Source organism: Pelophylax lessonae, assembly GCF_965119305.1.
Source record: "Pelophylax lessonae genome assembly, chromosome: 8".
Classification (NCBI taxonomy): domain Eukaryota; kingdom Metazoa; phylum Chordata; class Amphibia; order Anura; family Ranidae; genus Pelophylax; species Pelophylax lessonae.
The window spans coordinates 185,190,179-185,215,362 of record NC_138775.1 but is presented as its reverse complement, the minus strand read 5'-3'; the positions used below and the strand labels follow the sequence as shown (position 1 = coordinate 185,215,362).

Genomic DNA, 25,184 nt, shown 5'->3' with positions numbered 1-25,184 from the left:
GGATTTAAACATACAACCGTATTGCAAAAAATAGCCTATGTTATAGGTCACCTAACGATGTTATTACTGTATGTACAGTCTTCATATTTCTTAAAAAAATATTGAATTCTTAGCTTTGAATTCAGGATGAATAACATGCATTTCAGCACTAGCTATAGTACATCACAACCAAAAATAGGTTATAGTAAAATATTTTTAACTTTTTTAAAAAGCTCTAGCATTACTCTGATGTTCTCACTCAGATGTGTGTGTATGTATTTCAGCTATTAGAGTCACAAAATGAATACTGTACATTTCAGTGTGAGATAAGGTTATCTGAGAATCTGCAAGGAGTTAGTTTCTGTGATAAAAGCAGGTCATCAGTGTGAACTCCCCGGAGGAAATGTTTGAATAGACATCAGAGTGGTTGCTGAGTTGTAGACCTCAGGCATGTTTTAATCATCTATAACAAGATTTTCCCCCTACTGGTTTTTAAGAAACCGTTATTCGCCTTGTGCATTTGTGGTATTTAGTGAATATGATCCTTAAACTGCTTCCCCTCAAGTGAAAAGCCATAAAACAGCCTTCATCACAATGCCTTGGTCACAAAATAGGAAATCAATTAACTTATTTTCAGAGTAAGATCCGTTCTAAATGCTTTTTTAATGACCTTTAATCAGATGGTGCCCATCCTCAATTAGCCACCAGATGTAGATCTTGACATTGAAATGGTGCATTTTAGCTTGTACTGCTTTACACAGAATTTCCACTCAAGGAAATGTACACACCGCATATTTTTACTATTGGTTTGTCCATTTAATACACCTATGTTTTCTGTAGACATTCTAATTATGCTTAAGCCTAGCAAATCAAACAATTACAATAACATTTTTTAAGATTCTTAACTAAAAAAAAAATCAAACATTGCTCAACCAAATATCCTGTACAAAAATTGTGGATTCAATATTCTAAATCCACAAAAAATTAGCTGACAGGTGGTTCTAAAATCTTTTAAAAATGTAGTCACCAGACTCCCTCACTAGTATTCCTAGTTGTCAGGGGCTGACTGGCAACTTTCAGCCCAGGGGGCAAGTACAAACCAGAGGCCCATGGTGCAGCGACTCGGCCCCCCATCCCACTCTCTCTCTTCCCAGCCTCCTCCTGACCCCCATTCCAAGCTGAAGCTCTGCTCCAGGTACTCTCTACTCACTGGCCGAATATGGTTTCCCGACCTGGCAAGCAGGGGCAGTTGAGGGGAGCTGGGATAGCTTGGTCAGGGCTGGCTGGGGGAGGAGAGTCTCCAGTGGGGCATGGAACCGGTCTCTGCTCAGACACAATTTACACCATCCATGCTGGCAGTAGGTCAGTGGTGGGGACATTTTACTTCTCTTCACCAGGAACCCTTTAGGCATGTCTGTGGCAGAAACGGCGAAGCCTTTTTATGGGGCACCAGTCCTCCCCTGCTAATTGTGTAGTGTCCACTTAATCCTGAATTCCTGGTACTGAGATGCTCACTACACACAATAGCTTGAAAACCTTCCTTAGCCTTCCAGATATGACATTGCATTTGCAATGCTAGGAAAGAGTATCACCCTTCTCTTCCTGTATTTTCAATAATATGAAACCAATGAATAGGAATAAAAGCAGTTGCAACCATACTAATTTCACTGTCATAGCCTCATCACTTACACAAGATCTTTTTTTTCTTAAAATACAGGCGGAACCAGAAAACATCAAAGACTGCCAACCTAAACAGTTTTTTGTTGACTTATTATTGTACGCTAGTTTAAAGACGCAACAGAATTTATTTACTAAAGCTGGAGAATGCAAAATCAGACTCATTTCTGCATAGAACCCCAGTTTGTTCAATGAAGCTTCGGCAATAAAACCTAGAAGCTGATTGGTTTCTATGTATAAATGTGACTGATTTTGCACTCTCCATCTTTAGTAAATAAACCCCAACCTTTTCTGCTTTTGCTTTCCTAAATATAATTTAATAATAATATCCCTTATGAAACAATTGAATATCTGGGTACATTTTCTATGTTTATTTGTGCCATCATTTGATATGGGTATATCTAAGCCCAAGACCAAGAATGTAATATATTCCAGCTTTCCACACATTTTAGCTGTGGTGTCTGCATTCGTTTTCAGCATAGGAAAATCACCTGTTGATTCTGATAGAATTCAAGTGTCCTTGTAATCTATCTGTGTACTAATGCCTCGTACACACGTTCAGATAATCGTATGAAAAAAATCGCTTTCAACTTGATTGCACGATAATCTGATTGTTAGTACACAGCTTTCAACAGCCAATCACGACAGTTTGTCCAACAAAATCCGAAGGGACAAACACAAAAACTTATGTCGTACGATAGCCTAGCGAATGACAATCGTTTAATCAGTACAGTATGCGTCCACTAAAAATCGATAGACAAAGACCACGCGTGATCAGAAACACAAAAATAACCTGGAAAAAGCCTGGCTGCCATTGTTTTTGTTTTGCACTGCATCTGATACATAGCTATGCAACCAGGAAGCTTTTCCAGAATTGTACAAAAAAATCATACACTAAGTACGCATTGTTGAATTCGATATTAGTATCATGCAACAAAATGTGAACGATAAGTCGTACGATTATCTGAATGTGTGTACGAGGCATTAGTCTCAAACAATGTTATCAGCTTCTCCCAATCTCCATGTGACCTACAAAACACCTAACTCATTTTTTACAGAGATGAGTAAAGGGGGGCATGTTCTGTGGTCCTAACATACTTCCTGCCCTATGGTGACAACATCACTGTTCTATAAATGCAGTTCAAGTAGTGAGTATTGTCATACTAGGACAAAAATAGTGTGACTGGCAGTATCAGTGAAAATGTAGAAAAAAAAGCCTGAAAAAGTAAGCAAACGCAGCCTCCACAGATAAGGTTTGGGGAAGTGCAAAAAAAAAATACATCTTTGTACTTGGGTTCCGATGAGCTTTAATTTTATTATTCATATTGACACCACCAAGAGTACAAGTTTTGTCCATAGCAGATAACTCAACCATATTTTATTTTTATTTTTCTTTTAGAAACTTCCAAGTTTTGGACCCTTTTTGGAAGAACGTAAGAGAATCATAGCTGAGAACAAGGTCAAATTGCTTTCAGAAAAAACTGTTTTTCCTTCAGAAGAGAAGCATTTCCTGCCAAAGAAACCTGTACCAGCAGTCAAGGTAGAAAATACAAAGAAGTGGGAAACAAGTGTTTTTTTTAATATGTAAATTCATTTTAGGGATGCAAATTTAGGTTGGAATGTTATGCCCAGCTGAACCAAACTTGAGAATATTAGAAGGCAATCTCGGGAAATGAGCACATCGATATATTTCTAGAACCCTCACTGCCAACAACTGAAAGGAAGCACTACTGTATTTTTAATTTCCAGGGCTGGGTAATGCTCACTTTGTATCTAATGTATGCTGGGCCCAAATTGTCAGATAGCTCTGTAACATTTTAATTAGAAACATTTATTTAGACCTCCTGCTATTCCTTTCTGTCTTAAAATGTACATTGCAAATAAGTGACTGACTGTAGTCAAAATGCGGAGCTGATTTATAAAGAATCACAGATGTTCTGTTAAGGTATAATTAGTTTTGTAATATTCAAGGATGGCTGCACTCTTTGTTCCTTCCTTTTGATTGTTAAATAACATTGTGTTAGTTATATCTCTCACACAGTGCATATGTGCAATGAATTGAAAACTTCTGAAAGTATCACTTTTGATAAAAAGATTAAAGGAACAGTTGCAAGAGAGTGTAATGCTCATCCATACAGATTTTCTTTTTCAAGTACATCTTTTGCTACTTCATAAAACTTGTCACGCATTGATGGTCTTTCCATGGTAACACCTTTAATAACAGTGTATTTATTGCATTTTGACTAATATTCATTTTGTTTTTGTAGTTTGTCAATGTTGATTTTGTTTTTATATTGTTAGGGATGATTTATTGGTTGTTTTTTTTTTTTTTTTCTTTTATGAAAACAGAAAGGTATCTTGATTTTTTGTTCTATATTTAATACGCAAAGTGCTTGGAACAATGTAGCATTTGTCTTTCTCAACTTTTTGACAGTAAGGATGATCATAGACAGCAAATCTCTCTTTTAAAGAGAGATGGGCAGTGGGAATGGAAACGCAGGCTTCTGGGTGAGCTGTGTACCCTGCAGTGTGAACTGGTAAATGGTCCCTTTAACTACTTTACCAGTTCATTGAGCAAACTGATCCTGGCAAAGAAGGAACTTATATTCAGCACGAAGCAGCTCTATCCGTGGCGAGTTCCTACTTGATCGAATTGGTTTTCTAATCTCTAATTACCACATTGCCTTGATCTTCTTTCAAATTTTGCTGATAAGTGATGCACAGTGAACAGTTCAATACCTTTTCACATAGGAACATGTTTAAAAAAAAATCACTGTGTGTTATAATAAGTGCTTTCAATGATCAGAAGTGCTCATTATTTCCCCCTAGGTATCATCTGCATATCAATGTCCTGCAGATTCTAAGTGATGTTCAGATTTGCTGCCTGCTTTGCAAAAATTGGGCTATGTTTAGCCTCCCAATGAATGGCCACAGTCAGGGCTGTCTTTAACACAGGGCAAAAGGGGCAGCTACCCTAAGTCCATTCATTGGTGTGTGGCCCAAACAGCTGACCCTTGAGCCTGCATTGCCCACAAATAGTTGATTAGTAAATTTGTGAGGGCCCAAGAAAATCTTTGCCCACAGTCCAATCAATAATAAAGACAGCCCTGGCCACAGTATATGATTGCAAGTTTTTACCTTTTTAGAGATGATACCTATGCAGCATATCATTAACACAAGCATGAGCAAGACCTTACAATTAGTAATAAACAAGAGCAATGGCCACTAATATTTCAGCATTCAGGCAGGATCCATTCAGAAAATAAAATTTTGAAAAAAAATGTATGCAGTGTAACTAGAATTTCTAACGCTAGTGTGTCTAACAGCTGTTGATTCAAGTCCCTCATACAATGAGTGAACAATCTGCATGGACATCAAAAGGGGAAAAACATGTTTCAAAGGTTGGGCTTTTTTTCCCCACTCCTGTTTTGTCACCAGTGACATAAGAGCCACAGCTGCTGGACAAAGACATTATAGCCACAACTGCTGGTGTAAATGCATATAATGATAAATGCATACTACCAAATATTTTAAGCTAGATGTTCCGGTGCATACACCAATGGATGCCCTAAGTGTTCACACACTTTGTGTGATGACAAAATAGATTCATAGTCTGAAATAGACAGGCCCAACTTGGTAAGGTTAATTTCTGCTGTTTCCACAGCAAACAAACAATTGGAAAATCCACTTGCAAGACAGTGACATGTTTGTTGTAGCCTTATTTGAGACATGAAGATGTATAGAGGTTTTTTTTTCTAAAGGCAAATTAGCTGTTCACTTTGCAAGAGATTTTTCCTGTTGCTTAGTGAATAAGAAGAAACTCTGATCAATGATTATACTCACATAGCCTTTTAAGCTCCTATCTACAATTCACTCTCACTCACTTTTATTTGCCTGGTCTGTTCTTTCTAGACATGTCTCATCCTAGAGCTGGTCTTACACAAATTACAGTAGCTTTTCCATAGTGATCATCTGTTAAAGCAGAAAAATATCATAGCTTTATAATATGAGGGCTAACCTAAACAGGGCTTTTTTTCTCAGATAATAGGTGCAGGAACCCCTCTTTCCGAGTCACCCCTTGTCTCTACCCACCTCCTGCGCAATTCCTTGGTTCCGCCCCTTACCCACCTTCCAAGTACTGCTCTTTTTAGAGAATACAGAACCATGTAACAATTGTGGTAATAAGTAATTTGTATGGGATTTGTTAATAATAACAAGAAAAACAGTAAACTAGATCACATGCACCAGCAACAACAGACCCCCTCAGCAACAATGAACCACCCGGAAGAAAATACCCCCTCCCCCAGCAACAAAAGATCTCCAGCAGCAATAACAGCTCTCCCTGCAGCCAGCACCAATAGACTCTCCAGCAGCCTGCAGCAATAGACCCTCCCCCAGCAACAATGTATCATTCGCAACAAAATACTCCCTCCCCTAGCAACAATAGACCCCCAGAAGCAACAACAGATTCCCCTGCAGCCAGCATCACTAGATCCCTCCCAGCAACAACTTTCCCCCAGCAACATAAGACCCACCACCAGCAACAGTAGACCCCCCACCAACAGACCTCCTGAGCAACAGTAGATGCCCTTCCCCACCCATCAAAAGTAGATCTCCTCCAGAAACAAAAGATCCCCCCAGCAGCTAGCATTAATAGACCTTGAACCCCTTGCCATTACATACAGTCAGTGCTGGAGGTGCCGGAACTGCGTTCCCCTGCGTTCCCGCTGAAAAAAAGCCCTGACCCTAAATAATTTACAGTATATTCAGGCAGGCCATCAAAATCTACCTGGTTTAGTTGAACAACTTGATCAAGTTTACTTTTTGCATGAACTGCTAATTTTCCCTTTATTATTCATGTACTTGTTTTTTTTTTTGTTTTTTTTTTTAATATATTTATCAATACATAAGTATTGATTGATATATATGAATATATTTATCAATACATTGATCCCCTGCTGATTTTGTACGTTTGCCCACTGACAAAAAAACCATCAGTCTAGAAGGAGGTTCTCACCCAAGATTTGGCCCTGTTTATTGTCCTATTGATGCGGTGAAGTTGTCCTGTCCCCTAGCAGAAAAACACCCCCAAAGCATAATGTTTTCACCATGTTTGAGGGTGGAGATGGTGTTCTTGGGGATCATAGGCAGCATTCCTCCTCCAAACACAGCGAGTTGAGTTGATGCCAAAGAGCTTGATTTTGGTTTATTCTGACCACAACACTTTACCCAGTTCTCCTCTGTATCATTCAGATGTTCTTTAGCAAACTTCAGAAAAGTCTGTACATGTGCTATCTTGAGCAGGGGCACCTTGCGGGGGCTTCAGGATTTCAGTCCTTTACGGCGTAGTGTGTTACCAATTGTTTTCTTGGTGACTATGGTCTCGGCTGCCTTGAGATCTTTGAAAATATCAACGAAAATGGCCACACTCCAACAGATATAATGATGCTTCTTTATTGAACCAACAGACAGTCAATACAGGATACAAAAAGGTAGACGCGTTTCACACGTAAAGTCGTGCTTGTTCACCAACAGTGATGGTGCACCTGTTGTTGCCTTGAGATTATTGATAAGATTCTCCCGAGTAGTTATGGGCTGATTCCTCATCGTTCTCATGATCATTGAAATTCCACAAGGTGAGATGGACTCCCAGACCGAGGGAAATTGACAGTTATTTTATGTTTCTTGCATTTGCGAATAATTGCACCAGCTGTTGTCACCCTCTCACCAAGCTGCTTGGCGATGGTCTTGTAGCCCATTCCAGCCTTGTGTAGGTCTGAAATCTTGTCCCTGACATCCATGGACCGCTCTTTGGTCTTGGCCATGGTGGAGAGATTGGAATCTGATTTATTAATTGCTTCTGTAGACAGGTGTCTTTTATACAGGTTCGAAGCTGAGATTAGGAGCACTGCCTTTAAGAAAGTGCTCCTAATCTCAGCTCCTTACCTGTATAGAGGACACCTGGGAGACAGAAATCTTGCTGGTTGATAGAGGAACAATTACTTATTTCCCTCATTGAAATGCAATTTTATGGGTATTTTTGTTGTTATTCTGTCTCTCACTGTTAAAATAAACCTACCATTAAAATTATAGACTGATCATTTTTTTGTCAGTGGGCAAATGTACAAAATCAGCAGGGGAACAAATATGTTTTTCTCTCACTGTATTAAGGTTTTAAGAATTAGAAAAGCACAGTACAGTAAAATAATGAGCACTCAGCATTATAAAAGTGGAATACAAATAAATAGGAGTACATGTATGATGATCAGATGCGTTATATTACCACATGTGTAACAAGATAGAATACTGCACAATGTTATTAACAAAATCACAGTTATAACTTTTCTCTCATAAAACGGGGAGAGAAAACAAGTATGAGGGTTGGATGACTTTCGTCAAAAGAATGTTGTGTAAAAGGGACTATAGAGTCGTAACATTTGTAAGCTCATATGTACACAGATCTAAGTACTAGAACCTGACAACCAAAGCTATATCAAAAAAGGGGGAGGGCGATGAAAGAAAGAGGGAAACGGGCTTGGCTGTCCCCAGAAGTCCAGGTCCATAAGGTGAGAAGATTTGGCAGTTAGTGTAACAATCAAACAGATGAAATATTAGAAGCCAGATGAGCAGGAACTTTCTATTTGCTTTCCAGGGAGCTGGTCAAGTTTGCCTTGAGGTACCACTCCATATATTGGAAAGACTGCATTAAAGACCAAGTTTCCACAGGGGTGAAAGTGCATTTGATATATGAGCACCATCTGGGAAAGAACCATTTTGTCATAGCTCTGTAGTTGGGTTTTAAGTTTTTCTCGGTAGAAGTTTTATGAGATTCTTTTTAACTTCTGTAAATGTAGGGGGAGAGGAAGATGGTCACACTTGTTGGCTGCTAAGAGGCAGATGTGTTTCCATTGGGAAATCAAAATACGTTGTTCACCAGGACATGAGCAGCCAGAAGTGTTAAAGCTAAGCAATAGTAAGAAAGGTTTCTTGGGAAGTAGCTGCCCGGTTATACTGTGGACAAATGTAATAACTTGGTCCCAGAAGATTGAAATTAGAGAGCATAGACAGAAGTGGTGAAACAACGAGGGTTTAGAGGTCCCAAACTGCGGGCTCGATCGGTGGGTGGGGAGTAGCTTTTGAAGAGGTGAAAGGAGTAAATGCCCTGTGTATTAATTTAAATGTATTAGTAGTATTCATGTTTTGAATTATTTGAACACTTGGTGTTAAACAGTATTCATCAAGGACAATGTGCAGTAACTTTTACTGAAATAGTTGCTAATTTGTACAAAAATTCAAGTATTTATGAGTACCTCATTACCCATTATCTTGAATACTCTATACAGGAATTTTTAATTTGGCAGAATTGAATCATTTTTCCAGATAATTGTTCACATTGCTTCCAACCTACAACAACAAATGTTATCTGTTGAACTGTTAAATTGCCTCACCATTACTGCCTACTAATGTTTCAGCAATCTCTGGGATAAGCAAACAGAAGCAATTTCTATTTTCAAGGACAGTGAATATCCCCTTTAACTATTGTTTCAGACTAGTACAAACTGCGCTGCTCAGTGAATTCATAAGAACAGAACTCTATCACTGTAGCTACTTCTAGTCTTCAGATTTTCAACTATTCATGTAGCACAGGCAGCTTTGGGTAGATTGGCCTAAAAATCTTGTAATAATACCTTTATTTAAAAAAATGAAATCATTGCCAGTCATGCACAGATAGTTACATTTTATGGATGTTACTTTCCTATATTATAATATGGATGACTTGGAAAAGGGGATACAGATTTATGAAAACTCAGCGAGTTTGTCTATTTACTTTTGTTCAACTGAGGACCAGTTGATTATAAATGTTATATTGTTACTCACATTTAAAAAACATTTGAAACATCCCTGAAATGATAAATCAATCAGGTCTATAAAAAAGTAATATTTCAGCTTTCAGAGATGGCTGGTAAGTTGAATCCTATGCCAACATCTTACATCTTTTGTTGACTCCAGCACTGTTGGAGACTGGCACCTTCGTTGTGGATAGAGGCACAAACTGAAAGAGTGTTCATTGCAATTCCTTTTGATATAAAACAGTTAAGATTGTTTTGTTTTGGGAATAACCTTGTGCAGCGTTGGTGCAAAATGCAGTAATAAAATAGAGAAGGAACCATAAAAAAATGCAACACTAAATATTTTATTAGTAAAGAGTAAACTATGAAAAAATGTATAAAAAATTGCCCACTAATAAAATAAACTAGGTCTGAGAATCAAAAGCTTCCCACTGATCCCCATCCCCCTTTATCTCTACTCAAACCCCTCCAATGCCTACGTATAAAACACAATGTGAATCACCACCTAATATCTCCTCAGGCAGCAAAAAAAAATGGTCTCTAATGAATATACATTATGACATATACATCATTATGAAACAATAATGATCTGCCTCAGTATGTACTAAGCCGATCAATATACATTTTCAATACCCTTATTTACTATTAATGAAGACATTAGTATAATATTAAACTGTGGCGATGGAGGACCAATCCCATATGGTAGAAGCCTACTCCATCTATACACCACAAACTGTAAAAGCTGAGGAGAATTTGCAAGCTGTCCAAATATATATAAATACTCAAGCACTATGCTAAAACCTTGTCCCAAAGGCAATAGAAGGACTGCAGACATGTAAGAGATGAATCCTACTTGAAAGGATCACAATAAATCATGGATGGAATATGATCTCTATATTTCAAAATGGACATACACTATATTACCAAAAGGATTGGAACACCTGCCTTTACACGTTCAATATTGGGTTGGCCCATGCTTTGCAGCTATAACAGCTTCAACTCTTCTGGGAAGTCTGTCCACAAGGTTTAGGAGTGTTTCTACAGTGACTTGCAAAAGAATTCACACCCATTGGCATTTTTCGTGTTTTTTTGCCTCACAACCTGGAATTAACATGGATTGTTTGAGGATTTGCATAATTTAATTTACAGAACATGCCCACAAATATGAAGATGTTTTTTTTTTTTTTTTAATGTAAAGCAAACAACAAATAGGACAAAATAACAGAAAAAGTTAATGTGCATAAAGATTCACCGCCCTAAAGCCAATACTTTGTAGAGCCACTTTTTGCGGCAATCACAGCTCCAAGTTGCTTTGGATAAGTCTCTATGAGCTTGCCACATCTTACCACTAGGATTTTGGCCCATTCCTCCTTGCAAAACCACTCTAGCTCCTTCAAGTTGAATGGTTTGTGCTTGTGAATAGCAATCTTTAAGTCTGACCACAAATTTTCTATTGGATTGAGGTCTGGGCTTTGACTCGGCCATTCTAACACATTTACATGTTGCCCCTTAAACCACTCAAGTGTTGCTTTAGCAGTGTTTTTGGGGTCATTGTCCTGCTGGAAGTTGAACTTCCGTCCTAGCCTCAAATCACCCACAGAGTGGTACAGGTTTTGCTCAAGAATATCCCTGTATTTAGCACCATATATCTTTCCCTCAATTTTGACCAGTTTCCCAGTCCCGGCTGCTGAAAAACATCCCCACAGCATGATGCTGCCACCACCATGTTTCCCTGTGGGGATGGTGTTCTTTGGGTGATGTGGTGTGTTGGGTTTGCGAAAGACATAGCGGTTTCTTTAATGGCCGAAAAGTAAAATTTTAGTCTCATCAGACCAGAGCACCTTTCCCCATACATTTTGGGAGTCTCCCATATGCCTTTTCGCAAACTCAAACGTGCCATTTTCTTTTTTGTGAAAGTAATGGCTTTCTTCTGGCCACTCTGCCATAAAGCCCAACTCTATGGAGTGTACGGCTTATTGTCGTCCTATGTACAGATACTTCAGTCTCTGCTGTGGAACTCTGCAGCAAATCCAGGGTTATCTTAGGTCTCTGCGCTGCCTCTCTGATTAATGCCCTCCTTGCCCGGTCTGTGAGTTTTGGTGGGCAGCTGTCTCTTGGCAGGTTTGCTGTTGTGCCATGTTCTTTCCCTTTGGTTATGATAGATTTGATGGTACTCCTGGGGATCATCAAAGATTTGGATATTTTTTATAACCTAACCCTGAATTTTACTTCTCAACAACATTGTTCCTTACTTGTTTGGAGAGTTCCTTGGTCTTCATGGCAGTGTTTGGTTAGTGGTGCCTCTTGCTAAGCTGTTGTAGCTTCTGGGGCCTTTCAAAAAAGGTGTGTATATGTAATGACAGATCATGTGACACTTATGATTGCACACAGGTGGACATAATTTCACTAATTATGTGACATCTGAAAGTAATTGGTCATAACAAAGTGGGTGAATACATACGCACATGCCAATTTTCTGTTTTCTATTTCTAAAAAATAGCTTTATGTATATATTTTTCTCATTTCACTTCACCAACTTAGACTATTGTGTTCTGATCCATCACATAAAATTCAGATTAGCAAAACATTGAACTTAAGGCTTTAATGTAACAAAATAGGTAAAAAGTCAAGGGGGTAAATACTTTGGCAAGGCACTGCATGGGAATGTTTGACCAATCTTCCAGAAGTGCATTTGTGAGGTTACGCACTGATGTTGGAGAGAAGGCTTGGCTTGCAGTCTTCACACTAATTTGTCCCAAAGGTATTCTATCTGGTCATGGACTCTGTGCAGGCCTTACAATTTCCTCCATCTCAAACTTGTTCATTCATGTCTTTATGGATCTTGCCTTGTGCACTGTTGCGCAGTCATGTTGGAACAGAAAGGGGCCATCCCCAAACTGTTCCCACAAATTTGAGAGCCTTAAGAGTTCACTTCACTGGAACTAAGGGGCCAAGCCCAACCTCTGAAGACCAACCCCACACCATAATCCCCCTCCACGAAATTATTTGGACCAGTGCACAAAGCAAGGTCCATAAAGACACGGATGAGCAGGTTTGGGGTGGAGGAACTTGACTGGCCTGCACAGAGTCTGACCTCAACCCGATATAACACCTTTGGGATGAATTAGAGAAGAGATTTTAAGACAGGCATTCTCTCCAACATTAGTGCCTAATCTCACAAAATTGCTTCTGGAAGAATGGTCAAGCATTCTCATAGACACACTCCTAAACCTTGTGGACAGCCTTCCCAGAAGAGTTGAAGCTGTTATAGCTACAAAGGATGGGCCAACTCGATAATAAACCCTACAGACTAAGACTAGGATGCCATTAAAATTCATATGCATGTAAAGGCAGGCGTTCCAAGACTTTTGATAATAAAGTGTATATCCATGCAGCTGAGTAGCTAAATTGACAGCGGTGATGTCACCTTGTAATAGGTGCTATGCATATGCTGTATGGGAGCAACTGATGTTTTTTATGTGACCGGTGTTTGCACAGTTCTCCCCCAATACATATGGGCGACTAGGTAAATATTGCTTCAATGGGCCCAAAGTCCATGCAATAGTGGATATGTCTCATCCTCCCTTGAATGGGTGCGTGACACTATGAAGAGAAATTGCACCCCGTCACTGTAATAGTAAACATACATACAAATAGCTCTAAGTTGTGTGGTAATAAAGCTGCTGCATCGGATTCTCTCTCAAATGCAGCTCGGCTAAATTGGATTGCCCAGCTGCACTCCCAGCATTACACAAGATAAAATCTCACTAGTGCTTCACCCCTCCTTTAGGCACAATTCCCTCTTTGCCTTTTCTTTAGAGCCTGGTCTCCGCTCAAACACTTGGGCTCACTGCAGCAGTCATGCAGACCGCCAACATTTTTCATATTTTACTCTTTACTAATAAAATGTTTGGTAGCCCAAGTTGATGTCCCATCTTCCATTATTTATTCTTTATTTTATATTATATTAAAGTTTGTGGTGACACCCACCTATAATATAGGGTCAGAGTGCCCTTAATTGAATACTAATTCCCCCAACCACCCAATATACCATATTTGTATGCATGCCAAAACGATTTGCTGATCCACTAGACCCAGTTTGCTTGATTGCTGTGCTCCTTGTTAGTTTTTTGAACATAGAATGACAAAATAAAACCAGTGTCCTTTCCCAAGTGATGCCATTCTGATAAACCAGGCTGTTATCTGTAGAAAAAACAGAACACTATGCTATAAGGTAACATTATTTATCAAAATAAATTTTTGAAATTTAGGAGGTGAGTAATCACACCTACCACAGTTGCTCTGGCCTCTTATTTATGTTTCTGACCAAACATTAGGACCTAGGTTGATGCACTTTGAGATTGTTGATGGGCAAATACAATGTGCTTTCGGGTGCACTATGCATTTAGGATCGGTTTGAAAAGTGCATTTGATTTGCATTTGACCTGCTTTTAAGCTGCAGCTAAATGTTTGAAGCAGCCTTAGCATTCCCATTACGTATATGGGTAAATACAGTATATAGTTCAGAAGTGAACAAAAGCTTTGTTCACACAGGCCCTAAAGTGTTACCAAAACCCACAAAAGTAAATCAGTCTGTATATACAGTAAAGCATGTTTGAGAGTGTCTTCTCTTATCCTCCCCTTCTTCCACAGTCCCCAATCCATATGCTGATAGTACACAGCCTTGGAGACACTCTACACATGCTCTGTTTGGTGTGTATTTCTTGAAATTTTTTTCATTGGGGGGGGGGGGTGCATGTGACCAGCACAAGGCAAATCAACACTGTGCAGATAGAGGGTCAGGGGTCATGCAGCCTCAAAGGACAGTCAGAGGAGAATGAAAACTTCTTCTACAAGCTTTAACCAGTGCTCTACTGGACACTGAAAGAAGTCACAAGACTGCTATATACTGCTATTGAGAAAATATATTTAGCAGTTTATATTTACATTTCTATGTTCTGTGTACTGTGGGAGACCAGATATAGTGAATGCAGGGTCCTGGGTTTAGTAACACTTTAAAGTAAAAAAAAAACATGGCATGGGTGAAAAAAGAGTCCTGATCAGAGTTTTAAGTTAACGTTTTATCTAGGGGAATTCATTTTAGGTGGCCCTCCAGAGAACAAGAGTCATAAAGGGGCTCATATATCAAACATAGCTTAACATGGAGGAGAGCATTAAAAATATGGTGTGTAAAATCCAAAATGAATAATATAAAAAAAAACAAATACAGTAAAACAGCCAACATGTTCCCCCTATATGAAATTTCTTAAATAAAACTAATCCTGGATTTTACATATTTTGTTTCCAGGGCAAAAAATAAAGTTTATTTTCCATTTTCAATTAATAATTAAACTCATTAAATTAATTAAATTATTTTCCTGTACCAGTTATTTTTGGGCATACAACTGGTATTAAAATAAAAGTGAACATGCACAATTGCGGTCTTCTTGTTAATACTAGCTGTCACCGCTACATACCTTCCTCAATAAAACACTGCCTCAGTATCTGCGGTACACCACCACAAGCACGTACAGGATTTACCTGGAATCTTGAGGTTGTGTCTGAGTGGCAAAGCTTTTCCTCTTGCCAGAACTATTGAAGTAGTCAATCAGAGCGAAGAGAACTCCTCCCCTGTCAGCACTGTCATTGCTGCATACTATAAGAGAGACTTGCTCTCTATGCCCCAACTATTTAAATTCTGTCTCACTGGCCAAGAAACAATATTTCTAGCTCACTGCCATGCCACTGGAGGACTTTCCTGTTATCCATCTTTGTCAATTGATTCCGGTGTACAGACATTTGGCTTTTTTCCCTGGGTATCCATATTCACTACCTGCCCTGACCTCTAACTTGTTCCTGGTAATCGTTGCTCACTGTCTGCCTTGACCTCTGGCTTGTTCCTGGTTATCTGTGTCTTCTGCCAGCCCTGATCTCTGTCTTATATCCTGGATAGTCATGTCCACAGCCAGCCCTAATTTTCGACTGTTACATAGTCACATATTTCACTCCACTATTACCTTCAGTTTACCTTCAGTTTACCTATCTGCTGTAGACCTACTTGTCTCCCTGGCTTGTGGTCCATGGTGCTTGAGCAAGGTGAACCAGAGGGTTATGACCCAAGGTCTGCATATAGCAAAGTCCAAACCCAAAAGTCCAAACGTGAGGTGGTCTCTGGTAAATATTGGCGGACTCCTAGACACTGAGCCCTGGGGTATTCCACAAGACCTACTTTCACATGGGACCATCCTCATACCAGATCTTATCCATTCCAGTGGGAACCTGATTCAGTTCCATGGTCTCACCTCTTTCCAGTGTGATCCAACATGGTTCCTACTGTGCAGATGGAGCTCCTTGGTGTAATGTATTCTGTGGTGCCCCACTGGAGGACCCACTGTTGGTCTAAACCTCTCAGGTCTTTCTTCCTAATTAGATATCTTGATTTCATTTATGGAAGAGGACACATTTCATTGTATTAATTAGTCATGTTAATCTAACAGACTAGATATGTGGAGGGGGGGGGGGGGTTATCAAATAAAAGGCAACTTAACTCACCTCTGCCCTCAGGCCCCAAAGTGGTGTCTATGGTTGTATTTAAGTCCATAGATTTAGTATCATTTCAGCTTGTGACAGTTTTTTTGGCTATGTTAGACAACATAGCAGCTATTTGTGGAGCAATTTATTTCATAAATAGCTTCTGTCTCAGACATCGTCTGAACCACCGCATAGCTTTTCCCTGCTACAAAAATTTTTTTAGAGTGAACTCTGCAATTATGCTGGTAAGGGCTAACAAGGGTGACTACCTTTGTCTCCTATTTTAAAAAAAAATACTGCTGGGATTTGCTGTTGAACAGTGCAATTAAAGAGAAGAACAACTAGTCTTACTCTTGTTAAAAAGAGACCAATTTTATTTATTTATTTTATAAAGTCCATTTAATTGTGAGGTTGTTTTTGTGAAAATATCAAAACAGACATGAATGCGATTTCATGAATTAATCCTTTCATCTTCATCTAAAAATAGTAGAGTAAACAAGCTGCAACTGATTGAATATAGCTAAGGTAAGACATTTATTGGATCATTAGTCAGTAAGCTACTACTTGCATTAGAAGCTGACTCTTTTATGGGTGAGCAGTTCTCAGCTTAGAAAAGCTTGAAGTTTTATCACAACACAAATGACAGAATCCGGCGAGCTGTAACTGCTATAGTGCTACTGACCGTGGCAGATGAACACTGCACAGAAAATTATTAATAGTACATTTCACTTAAACACGCTTTGATTTGTCTATATGTCTAAGTAAAGTTTAGTTTATACTTGCTCAACTGTGGTTAATGTAGATTTCACAAGAACACTTTTATTCATAATAATCATTTATTATTGTTTGTGGAATTTTAAGAACTTCATATCTTGAGGGTATATCACCTTTCAAAACTAGAATGATTAAAGTGCAACTCCAGTTATTTTTTTTTTTTTTTTTTTTTTACTTTTGATCCCCCACCCGCATTAATGGAAAAAAAATCAAGTTCTACTTACCCTCTCCATGTTCCAGCTCTGTCCCTGGCTTCCTCCTCAGTTCAGCACCAGTAGCCCTCTTCAGGGAGATTGATCACCTCATGCCTCCTAATGGGGTTTAAGGTGTATGTAATCATGGAGGCTGGGATCACAGAATTCCAGGACTAAGCAGCACTCACACATAATTATGTAAGCACTGCTTAGTCCAGGAAGAATGCCTGCCCTCTGCCGCCAGTAGAGGAAGCTGCCATGACATTAGCTGGATCAGCTGTAAGACTGTAAAAAGGTATGTATAGTATTTTATTTAAGATACATGGGGGTTACTTTGAGGGGTGGGAAAGGCAGGTTGGGGGGGGGGGATGGGTTGCGTGTAGGTGTCTGGAGTTCCGCTTGATGTAGAAGATGACAGATGCTGCAATTTTTTTTTATGTTTTAATTTATTTATTGAAATGGGATGACAGCTGGATGATCCTTTTACAGTACAGTCATGGTATAAATATGCTTGTACCCATTCAGTAGTCTGAGCTCAGGAAAGGAGATGATTCCTATCTCAGAGTGGGACAATGGTAAATGGAAAAGGTTTTGAACCTCGCTGAACATTCCCCTTAAGAGACTTTGGCTGATGGTCATCTGCTGGACTTATACACATGAAAAATGTCTAGTTTAAAATAATGCGCATAATGTTTATTTCATGACCTTGGATAGCTTTACATGTGAGAAGTATTGTTCTTTTCCTTGAAATTCACAGGCATAACGTGGTTAAGATCTAATATGAACTAATATATTCTGTAACAGTTAGCCCTTACCAGAGCAAATTTCACCAAAGCAGCTCAATAAGTATAAATGAGAGTCTCCAATTCTGCAAAAATTTACAACAGGGTGGCATCTGTAATTTTCTTGAACTCACTCCACTCATTCATAGTGGCCATAAAAGTTTGTGCGTTGTATATTATAATATAACTGTGTAAATGACTAGCCTATAGTAAGTCTGAGAAGACAGAACAGGTAAACAAAGCTTATGTTAAGTAAAGCAAGCTAATATGTATTGTATCTTGTTTTTTAGGATGTAATTGGCAGAGCACTTCAGTACATTGGATCATATGGTGAATTAAACATAAGGGAACAAGTTGTTGCTCTTATTGATGAGGAAATGTGTATTAACTGTGGAAAATGCTACATGACCTGCAATGACTCTGGTTACCAGGTAAAAAAAAATAAAAAATAGATCCCAATGCTCAAAATCAATGTGGAAATATAGAGATTCAACTAAATTTGTTTCTGATACAGTATTATAATTACAAACCATGCTGTTTGTAGGTTTTAACTTGATTGCACAAAGTGTATATAATTACTTTTTTATAGCAAAGAGCCTTGGTTTATTAGGATGCAACAGCAAATGTTTATCAGTGTAACTGTCTGCTGTCACAGGAAAGCTGGTTACCGACTTTCCTTTCCTGTCACAGTGACAGCACTGAGAAAAGAAAATGCCAATAACCAGCCTTTGTTTACATGGGATCAGCTGTGATTGGACACAGCTGATCACATGGTAAAGAGCCAAACTCATTTGCTCTTAACCCTGATCGGGGATGCACTGTGCCCGGGGGACATGGCTCACCACCGATCGCCATGCTACCAGAAAGTCCCACCTGGCAGTCAATCTGCTACAGGCTGGGCAGAAACTGGTAAAAGGATAAATTCACCTTTCAAGAAAGATTATAAATGCACATATTTTTACAGGAAAAAAAAAAGTGTGCATTTATTATTTTTTCCTACAGGAAAGCATTGCAATGATCACACTTCTGCACACAAGCCCTGCAGCTTTCTGCCCATCCCTTCATATGGGCTGTCTGTTGAAAACTGCAGGGCCTGTGAATGAACTGCGATAGAGCCCATCAGTGCCCTCGCAGTTCATTCACATCTATAAACTGTCAGTCGCCGTGGCTGAAAGTAGTTGTAGTTCATTCATTCACAAGAAACTGTGAATGAATGTTGTGACTGTTTGGGTGTTTTTAAATTGTGACAGTGGGCGTAGGGAGAAGGTCCCCCATCCACTGTCATACCAAGGGGTGGATCAAAGGAACTGGTTGCAGGAGCTGGAACATGTTACATATTCCACCCTAAATATGGGTGGAACATGAATCCTGTTCCAAAAGATGAAGTTACCCTTTAAGAAGATTTGGTTCTGTGGAGTTCACAGACTTCCTGCTGGGTTCACGTAACCTTTTTTGAACCAAGCTTTGCCTGGTTTGCTCATGCTAAATGTTAAACTGTATATTACTTGGAAAGTCAGGTCTTATGTGAATAGGATATTCTTCCCTTTTAGGATATGTCAACATGTGATGTAAACACTTCTGGAAACCAATACATTTTTAAAGGCCTAAGGAAGATTTCATTTTTTTTTTTTTTATGTACTCTGTCTATGCATTACATCTGTTGTATACATTTTTTTTTCTTGGATACAGTCTTCAGAACCAAGTAGATTTCCACAGATTAGCAATAGACATAGACATAGGAAGAGTACTGGATATCTACTGGGTCCAAATTGTCATTGCGTAAGCGCCCTCATTTTAGATCAGTATATGGAAAAGAACCAGATAACCTGAATAGGCCCAAACGATCCATTGCAGAAATGTAACCTGTTTCCGCCTATGTTGTGTTCATGTACAGGGGCAAGGAAGGTGAGTTTTAACACACACCGTCTCACATATGAGTTCATGGACAGCCAAGGTTTGTATGTTGAGAGCACATTTACTGTGTGCTTGTAGCACAGAGACTAGGACTGCCATAGACAGCTCTTGCTCTCTAGTAATGTTCGGGAGAACACTGTGACATCTAATCATGATGGTCATGTGATTGGACAGTCCTTCTCATCCTTGTAGGCATCAGAACCCAGTTAAAGGGATGCTGGGTTCGGTGGGAAGGGGTCAAAAGAATATGTATATTCTTGATCACTATCCTGTACAAGCTTCTGTAGTCTCTGTTTCTCTAACGTAACCACAATGCTATCATTTACTTTTTTCTAGCTATCATATCTAAAACAGTAATTTTTCTCTTGAATTTTTTTTTTCTTCCACCAAATTGTTGTCATGGAAACAATGTTGTTTTGTGCATAGGTCTTCAGTAGGCTTTGCACAGAAAATGTGGACACTTAATCTGGGGCACTGTTGACCTTCATTAAAGTGACATCCAAACCATTTATTTCTATTTACAGGCTATTGAGTTTGATCCAGTGACCCACCTTCCCACTGTCAATGACAGCTGTACTGGTTGTACTCTGTGCTACAGTGTATGCCCTATTATTGACTGCATCAAGATGGTTGCCAGGACAACACCTTACGAACCAAAGAGGGGCCTTCCTTTAACTGTGAATGCTGTGTGCTGAGGTGATTAGTTCAACAATGAAACAAACATCAGTAATGCCACTAATGACTTACTGTGTTGTTATGATACATTATTTGAAATCCAGTTGAGTTATGGAAATGATAAAAAGAGATAGTGATTTTTAATTACAAATGTACACACAAACCATTTTCAAATTAAAGTTGCCTTTCAGAATTTTAGATTAGCCTTTCAGAATTGTATCTAATAAACAATGTAAAGTGCCTGTGCATTTTGCTCTTGCAATTGTTAAAATATCAAAACTGTTAATTTGGAAGAAACTATTAAATAAATAAAGCCATGTAATGCCGTCTGAGTGTCTTTCTATGTTCATATATTCTTTGTAGCTGAGAATTGTCAGACATAATTAGTTATATGGTGGTGGGGGGGAGAATTAAGCAAAGAATTACAGTTTGTATACAGACAGTAGATTTACAATGAGGATTTAACACTGGATTAAGTACTTTGTGCAGTGCATCCACTGATAAAACATAATGTATTTCTTAATCCCTAGTACATTAGGGTTTATAATGGGCACCGTGGAAGACAGCATTATTAACCAATTTAAATGAACTTGCCCTGTTTACTAATGTATTCCATGTGTTTTCATCACATCCTGTCTCCATTATTTTCTTCTTACACAAGTGTTTTCTAAAATCTGCACTACAAAGCTGGTGAGGCAACTGTAATAGGCATTTTTTTTTTCATTTACTATCAAAACAAGATAGCACTTTTTAACTAGAGAATGAGCTAGCTTAGTTGTTATAATACCCCGACTCGTTATAAACATGAAAATAAAGCCTTTATATAGTGGTGTAATCTTAAAAAAGAGGCACTTTACAATCATGGTAGAAAGATGGGGTTTACAATGGTGTGCAGAAACTCTGATGGGTAGTGACTAGCTCATTCCTTGCTCTACTGCAGAATTCACACATTAAGAATATAGAGAAACCATTAAGAGTTTTGTCCATGAGTCCTGCACAGAGCTTGAAGTCGAATTGCAACCAACATTTGCAGTAGAAGCTTGATTTTTGGTGAGATATTCTTCCATCTTCATAGGAATGTAGTCTGCATTTTTTCTAACAACATTACTAAGAATTATTGGATGGTGGTAATGGAGGTAAATTGTCTTACTTGTCTAGACATTTTCTTACTTCAATATTCCTAGAGAAGAAGTAGATTTGAATTTGCAATCACATTTCCTACATTATCTTCAATTTATATATGTTCACATAAAACATTTTATGAAGTCTGCTCTTTTGTTGTTCTTCACTTTATTTAGTCTGCTTACAGTATATCAACATCTTCCAAGATGAATGCAAAACAAAAGGAATAGCATATTATCAGTGGATAGCTATTAACGTGATAAGGAACCATCAGACATGTTCACTGAAAACCATGGGTCAAAAAAGACCTTCAGTTTTTAAAAATCAGTTCTGGTACAACGAAAAGGTGTCATTGGAGGACATCTGTCATTGTACTCCATGTAAAGTGCAACCAAACGGCACCCAAGTGCACATGGCTCTATTCCTGAACATGGACAGAAATGTATATGTGTTCTTCCTAGCAGTACTATGCTTAAGAATATGAGGGTTGAGTCATATCTTTAAAACACCTTCTGTTTTATGCCATGGGTTGATTAAATCAGGTACGACCAGGTTCAAATCTGTTCAAGAACAACTGTGAATGAAAAAGTCCTGTCGTTTTTTTTAGGTTCCGTTTCAGTGCTAAGTTGTAGTTGAACTTTATGCAAAGTGCACCCAAAGTTTCCCCCTAACAGACTGCCGTACAAATGCCAGAGTACAATTGGCTCTTTTCCTAAGTATGAGCACACTATTAAAATGTTCTCCCCAGGAGTAAAATGCTTGTGAAGGTGCAAAGATCTGATAAAACATTCAGAGTTGTGTTATATCTTTAAAACTTAATCAGTTATAAGCCAATGGTAAATTAAATCAGGTAAGAGAAAATGAATCTGTTTTTCTCTTTTAGGTTTCACATCATCAGCTGAGAACGATAAACAGGTTGTTGACACAAGAGAGCTTTTACTTATTTTTAATTTTTTTTAAGCATATAGTTTACACACATATGATCTTATCCTATGAGATTTTGTGTATCTTAACACACAGCACTGTTTATTTTGTAAAGAAGAATTCATCTAAACAATTCCAACCCAGTTGATTCAGCTTTGATCTCATGTAAATTTCCAAGAGGCTGCAACCCAATAGATGTCCTGGTTGTCATCCAAGCCTATTAAAACTGAAGTCAATAAAAATAGTCATTAAAAAAGGGAATTCTAATATTTTAATGTACATTTAGGAAGAACATCTTTATAAAATAATGAAGCAACGGTGCATGTTAGGTTAAGTACATCGGTGCACATCTTAAAAAATACATAAGTGAGACAATTTTTAATTGAATAGCAAAACTAAACAGCAGAATTATGTGGATACTCTAGAAATCCAGATCGTGAGCTTAAATGTAAAAAAAATCAGTTTTTAGACAGAATTTATGGTTTTAAATAAATGTTTTAATTAATGAATGTTGATGTTAATATTTTTTGAACTAGACAAAAATGATTAGTACATGAGTTAATAACTAAGCCAAGTGAGTAAGTTAATACATTTTCTAGGCAGAGATCGACCTGGGTAGCAAACAAGTGCAAATATTTAATAAATTCAGTGAAAGCATAAAGGTTTGCACATCTTGTTCCTAAAAACATGCTAATTATATCTGATGCTAATGGAAGAAAAAAGCTTTGAACTGACAATTTGTGTAATATTTGTGCATGGTTTGCATATGATTAGCATTTTGGAACATTTTATTTTAAAAGTAATGCACTGCATTAGAATTGTATTTAAAAGGTAGAATATATTATTATAAACCCTTGCAAATCTGTGAATTGAGTATCTAATACTTTCATATTTGGGTGACAAAGAAAAACAGAGAGCCTACTGCAATATTTTATCAGCTTTTCTTAAATGGTCTATGTCTATGGCCCTCTATATTCCAAAAGAACATAGTGAAATTCTAATTCTTACAAGAGATAACGTTTCAAGTAGATACACTGTGCTTTTAAAAACGCGTGACACGTATATCCATTAGAATTTTACATTTTGTTTGTACGCTATATGGTAAATTGTGTGAAGACACCTCACCATCACACCTATATATTTAGCTGGACATCCCATTTCCAAACCATGGCTATTAATATGGAGTTGATTCCTTCTTTGAAGGAATAACAGTGGTTAGCCAACAATGCACTTTCTGCCCTCTGAACTGTCATCAGATGGCTTAGTAGGGCCAATCGTGGGGCCAGTCTACCCCTTAAAAAATGTAGGAATTCCAGAAGCCTTTGATCAGTGTATGGTGGAGCAACCATGGGGTGGTGAGGGAGAAAGACAGCAGGGAAAGCCATGTGCTAGTGCTTATATTTATTTTAAAACACACAATCAATGTGTTGTACAGTGCTTTTGCAGATTAAGTACAGATTTTAGAGAAATTCTAGGGAACGTACGATGCTGCCAATTATTGCTACAAACGTCTATCCATATGTTTAATCAGTCACGGACACAGTAACAGTGTGCTTTACAGTGCTATAACAGATTAGGGAGATTATGAGATATTTCCAGGGAATGATAGATGCTGTTGGCCATTGCTCAAAATGAGCAAGACTTAGGGGTAGGACTCAATGAGCATCAGAGGCAGAAAATAAATAAGAATTGGCATGTTTTCCTTCAATCGTTGTGAGAATGATGGAAATGTGCTTTAAATTATTAGCACAATGGTATCTGACCCCGGTAAGAGCTCAAAGGTTCAGGCGGGGTCCATCGCCCCTATGTTGGAAGGGATGTGACTCATCCAGAACCTTTGCACATATGTGGTGGCATTGTAACAATAAGCAGATCTTTTGGAAAAAAATAGCTACAATTATTCAAGAAAAAATGGGTAAGCAGATTCCAGTAAAACCCTCAATAGTTCTGTTTTTTATAGCACAGAAACGTCGGTGGCCCAATATAAAGGTCTCTCTGCCCCCATTTGTTAAACGCAGCTAGTTCCTAAGTACTGGCAAACACAAAATACTCCTAACCCGAAGGAATGTCTTTTGAAAAAAAGATGATATATGAGGTATATGAGGGATAGAAGAAATAATGCATATGGGGATACTTTGAAGAAGTTTAAAATGACATGGGAAAAATTGTTGTATTGAGAAAGGGAGAATAAAATATAAGAAGGATTAATAAAACAGCTAAAATAAAGATCAATACTCAGGGAGTATTGGTTAGTATGGGTGGAATTAAACAGGATCCAAGGGGATGTTGCCTTTTTTTTTTTTTTTTTTATGGGGGGGGGGTTGTGGACTAGTTTATTTTGTATATTTAAATAGGAGCAAATTGTATTTCTGAATAATTGATATGATTATTATAATGTATGTCTTTTTTTTTTTTACACATCTAATTTTTTTTAACCTTTCAGTTAGGTTTAAAAAGCAACCCAGGGCACAAGAAAAAATTACCCTTGCCCCCCAAAACTGCAAGCCTTTAATGCTCATGAAGTATTGAGGTACAGTGATAAACTGTAATACTTGCCTTCTTTCTCTCTTTGGCAGGCACCCCCTCATTGGTGCAACTAGTTCTCTCCTCTCTAAAGTGTTCCTGACCATGGTTGCATGCTTACCCTTTCACATACAATGCAGCCCTTCATTTTATATAATGACACCAAGGGACCACCCACAACCCAGAGCATTGGAGTTTGCCAAAGTGATGAACACAGCAAGTAATATAGTCTCTTCCTC

At 38.3% G+C, this 25,184-nt stretch overlaps 1 protein-coding gene across 1 annotated transcript in view; it reads left to right on the top strand.

The window, feature by feature from the left end:
- The window catches only part of DPYD (dihydropyrimidine dehydrogenase), a 1,764,026-nt gene extending 1,743,323 nt beyond the window's left edge, over positions 1-20,703 (top strand). The window contains exons 21-23 of the mRNA XM_082264968.1: positions 3,056-3,196; positions 18,078-18,218; positions 20,226-20,703. Of these exons, the coding sequence (XP_082121094.1) occupies positions 3,056-3,196; positions 18,078-18,218; positions 20,226-20,396 (453 nt within the window). The 3' untranslated portion in view covers positions 20,397-20,703. The remainder of the gene's footprint in view (positions 1-3,055; positions 3,197-18,077; positions 18,219-20,225) is intronic.
- The last annotated feature ends 4,481 nt before the right edge of the window (positions 20,704-25,184 follow it).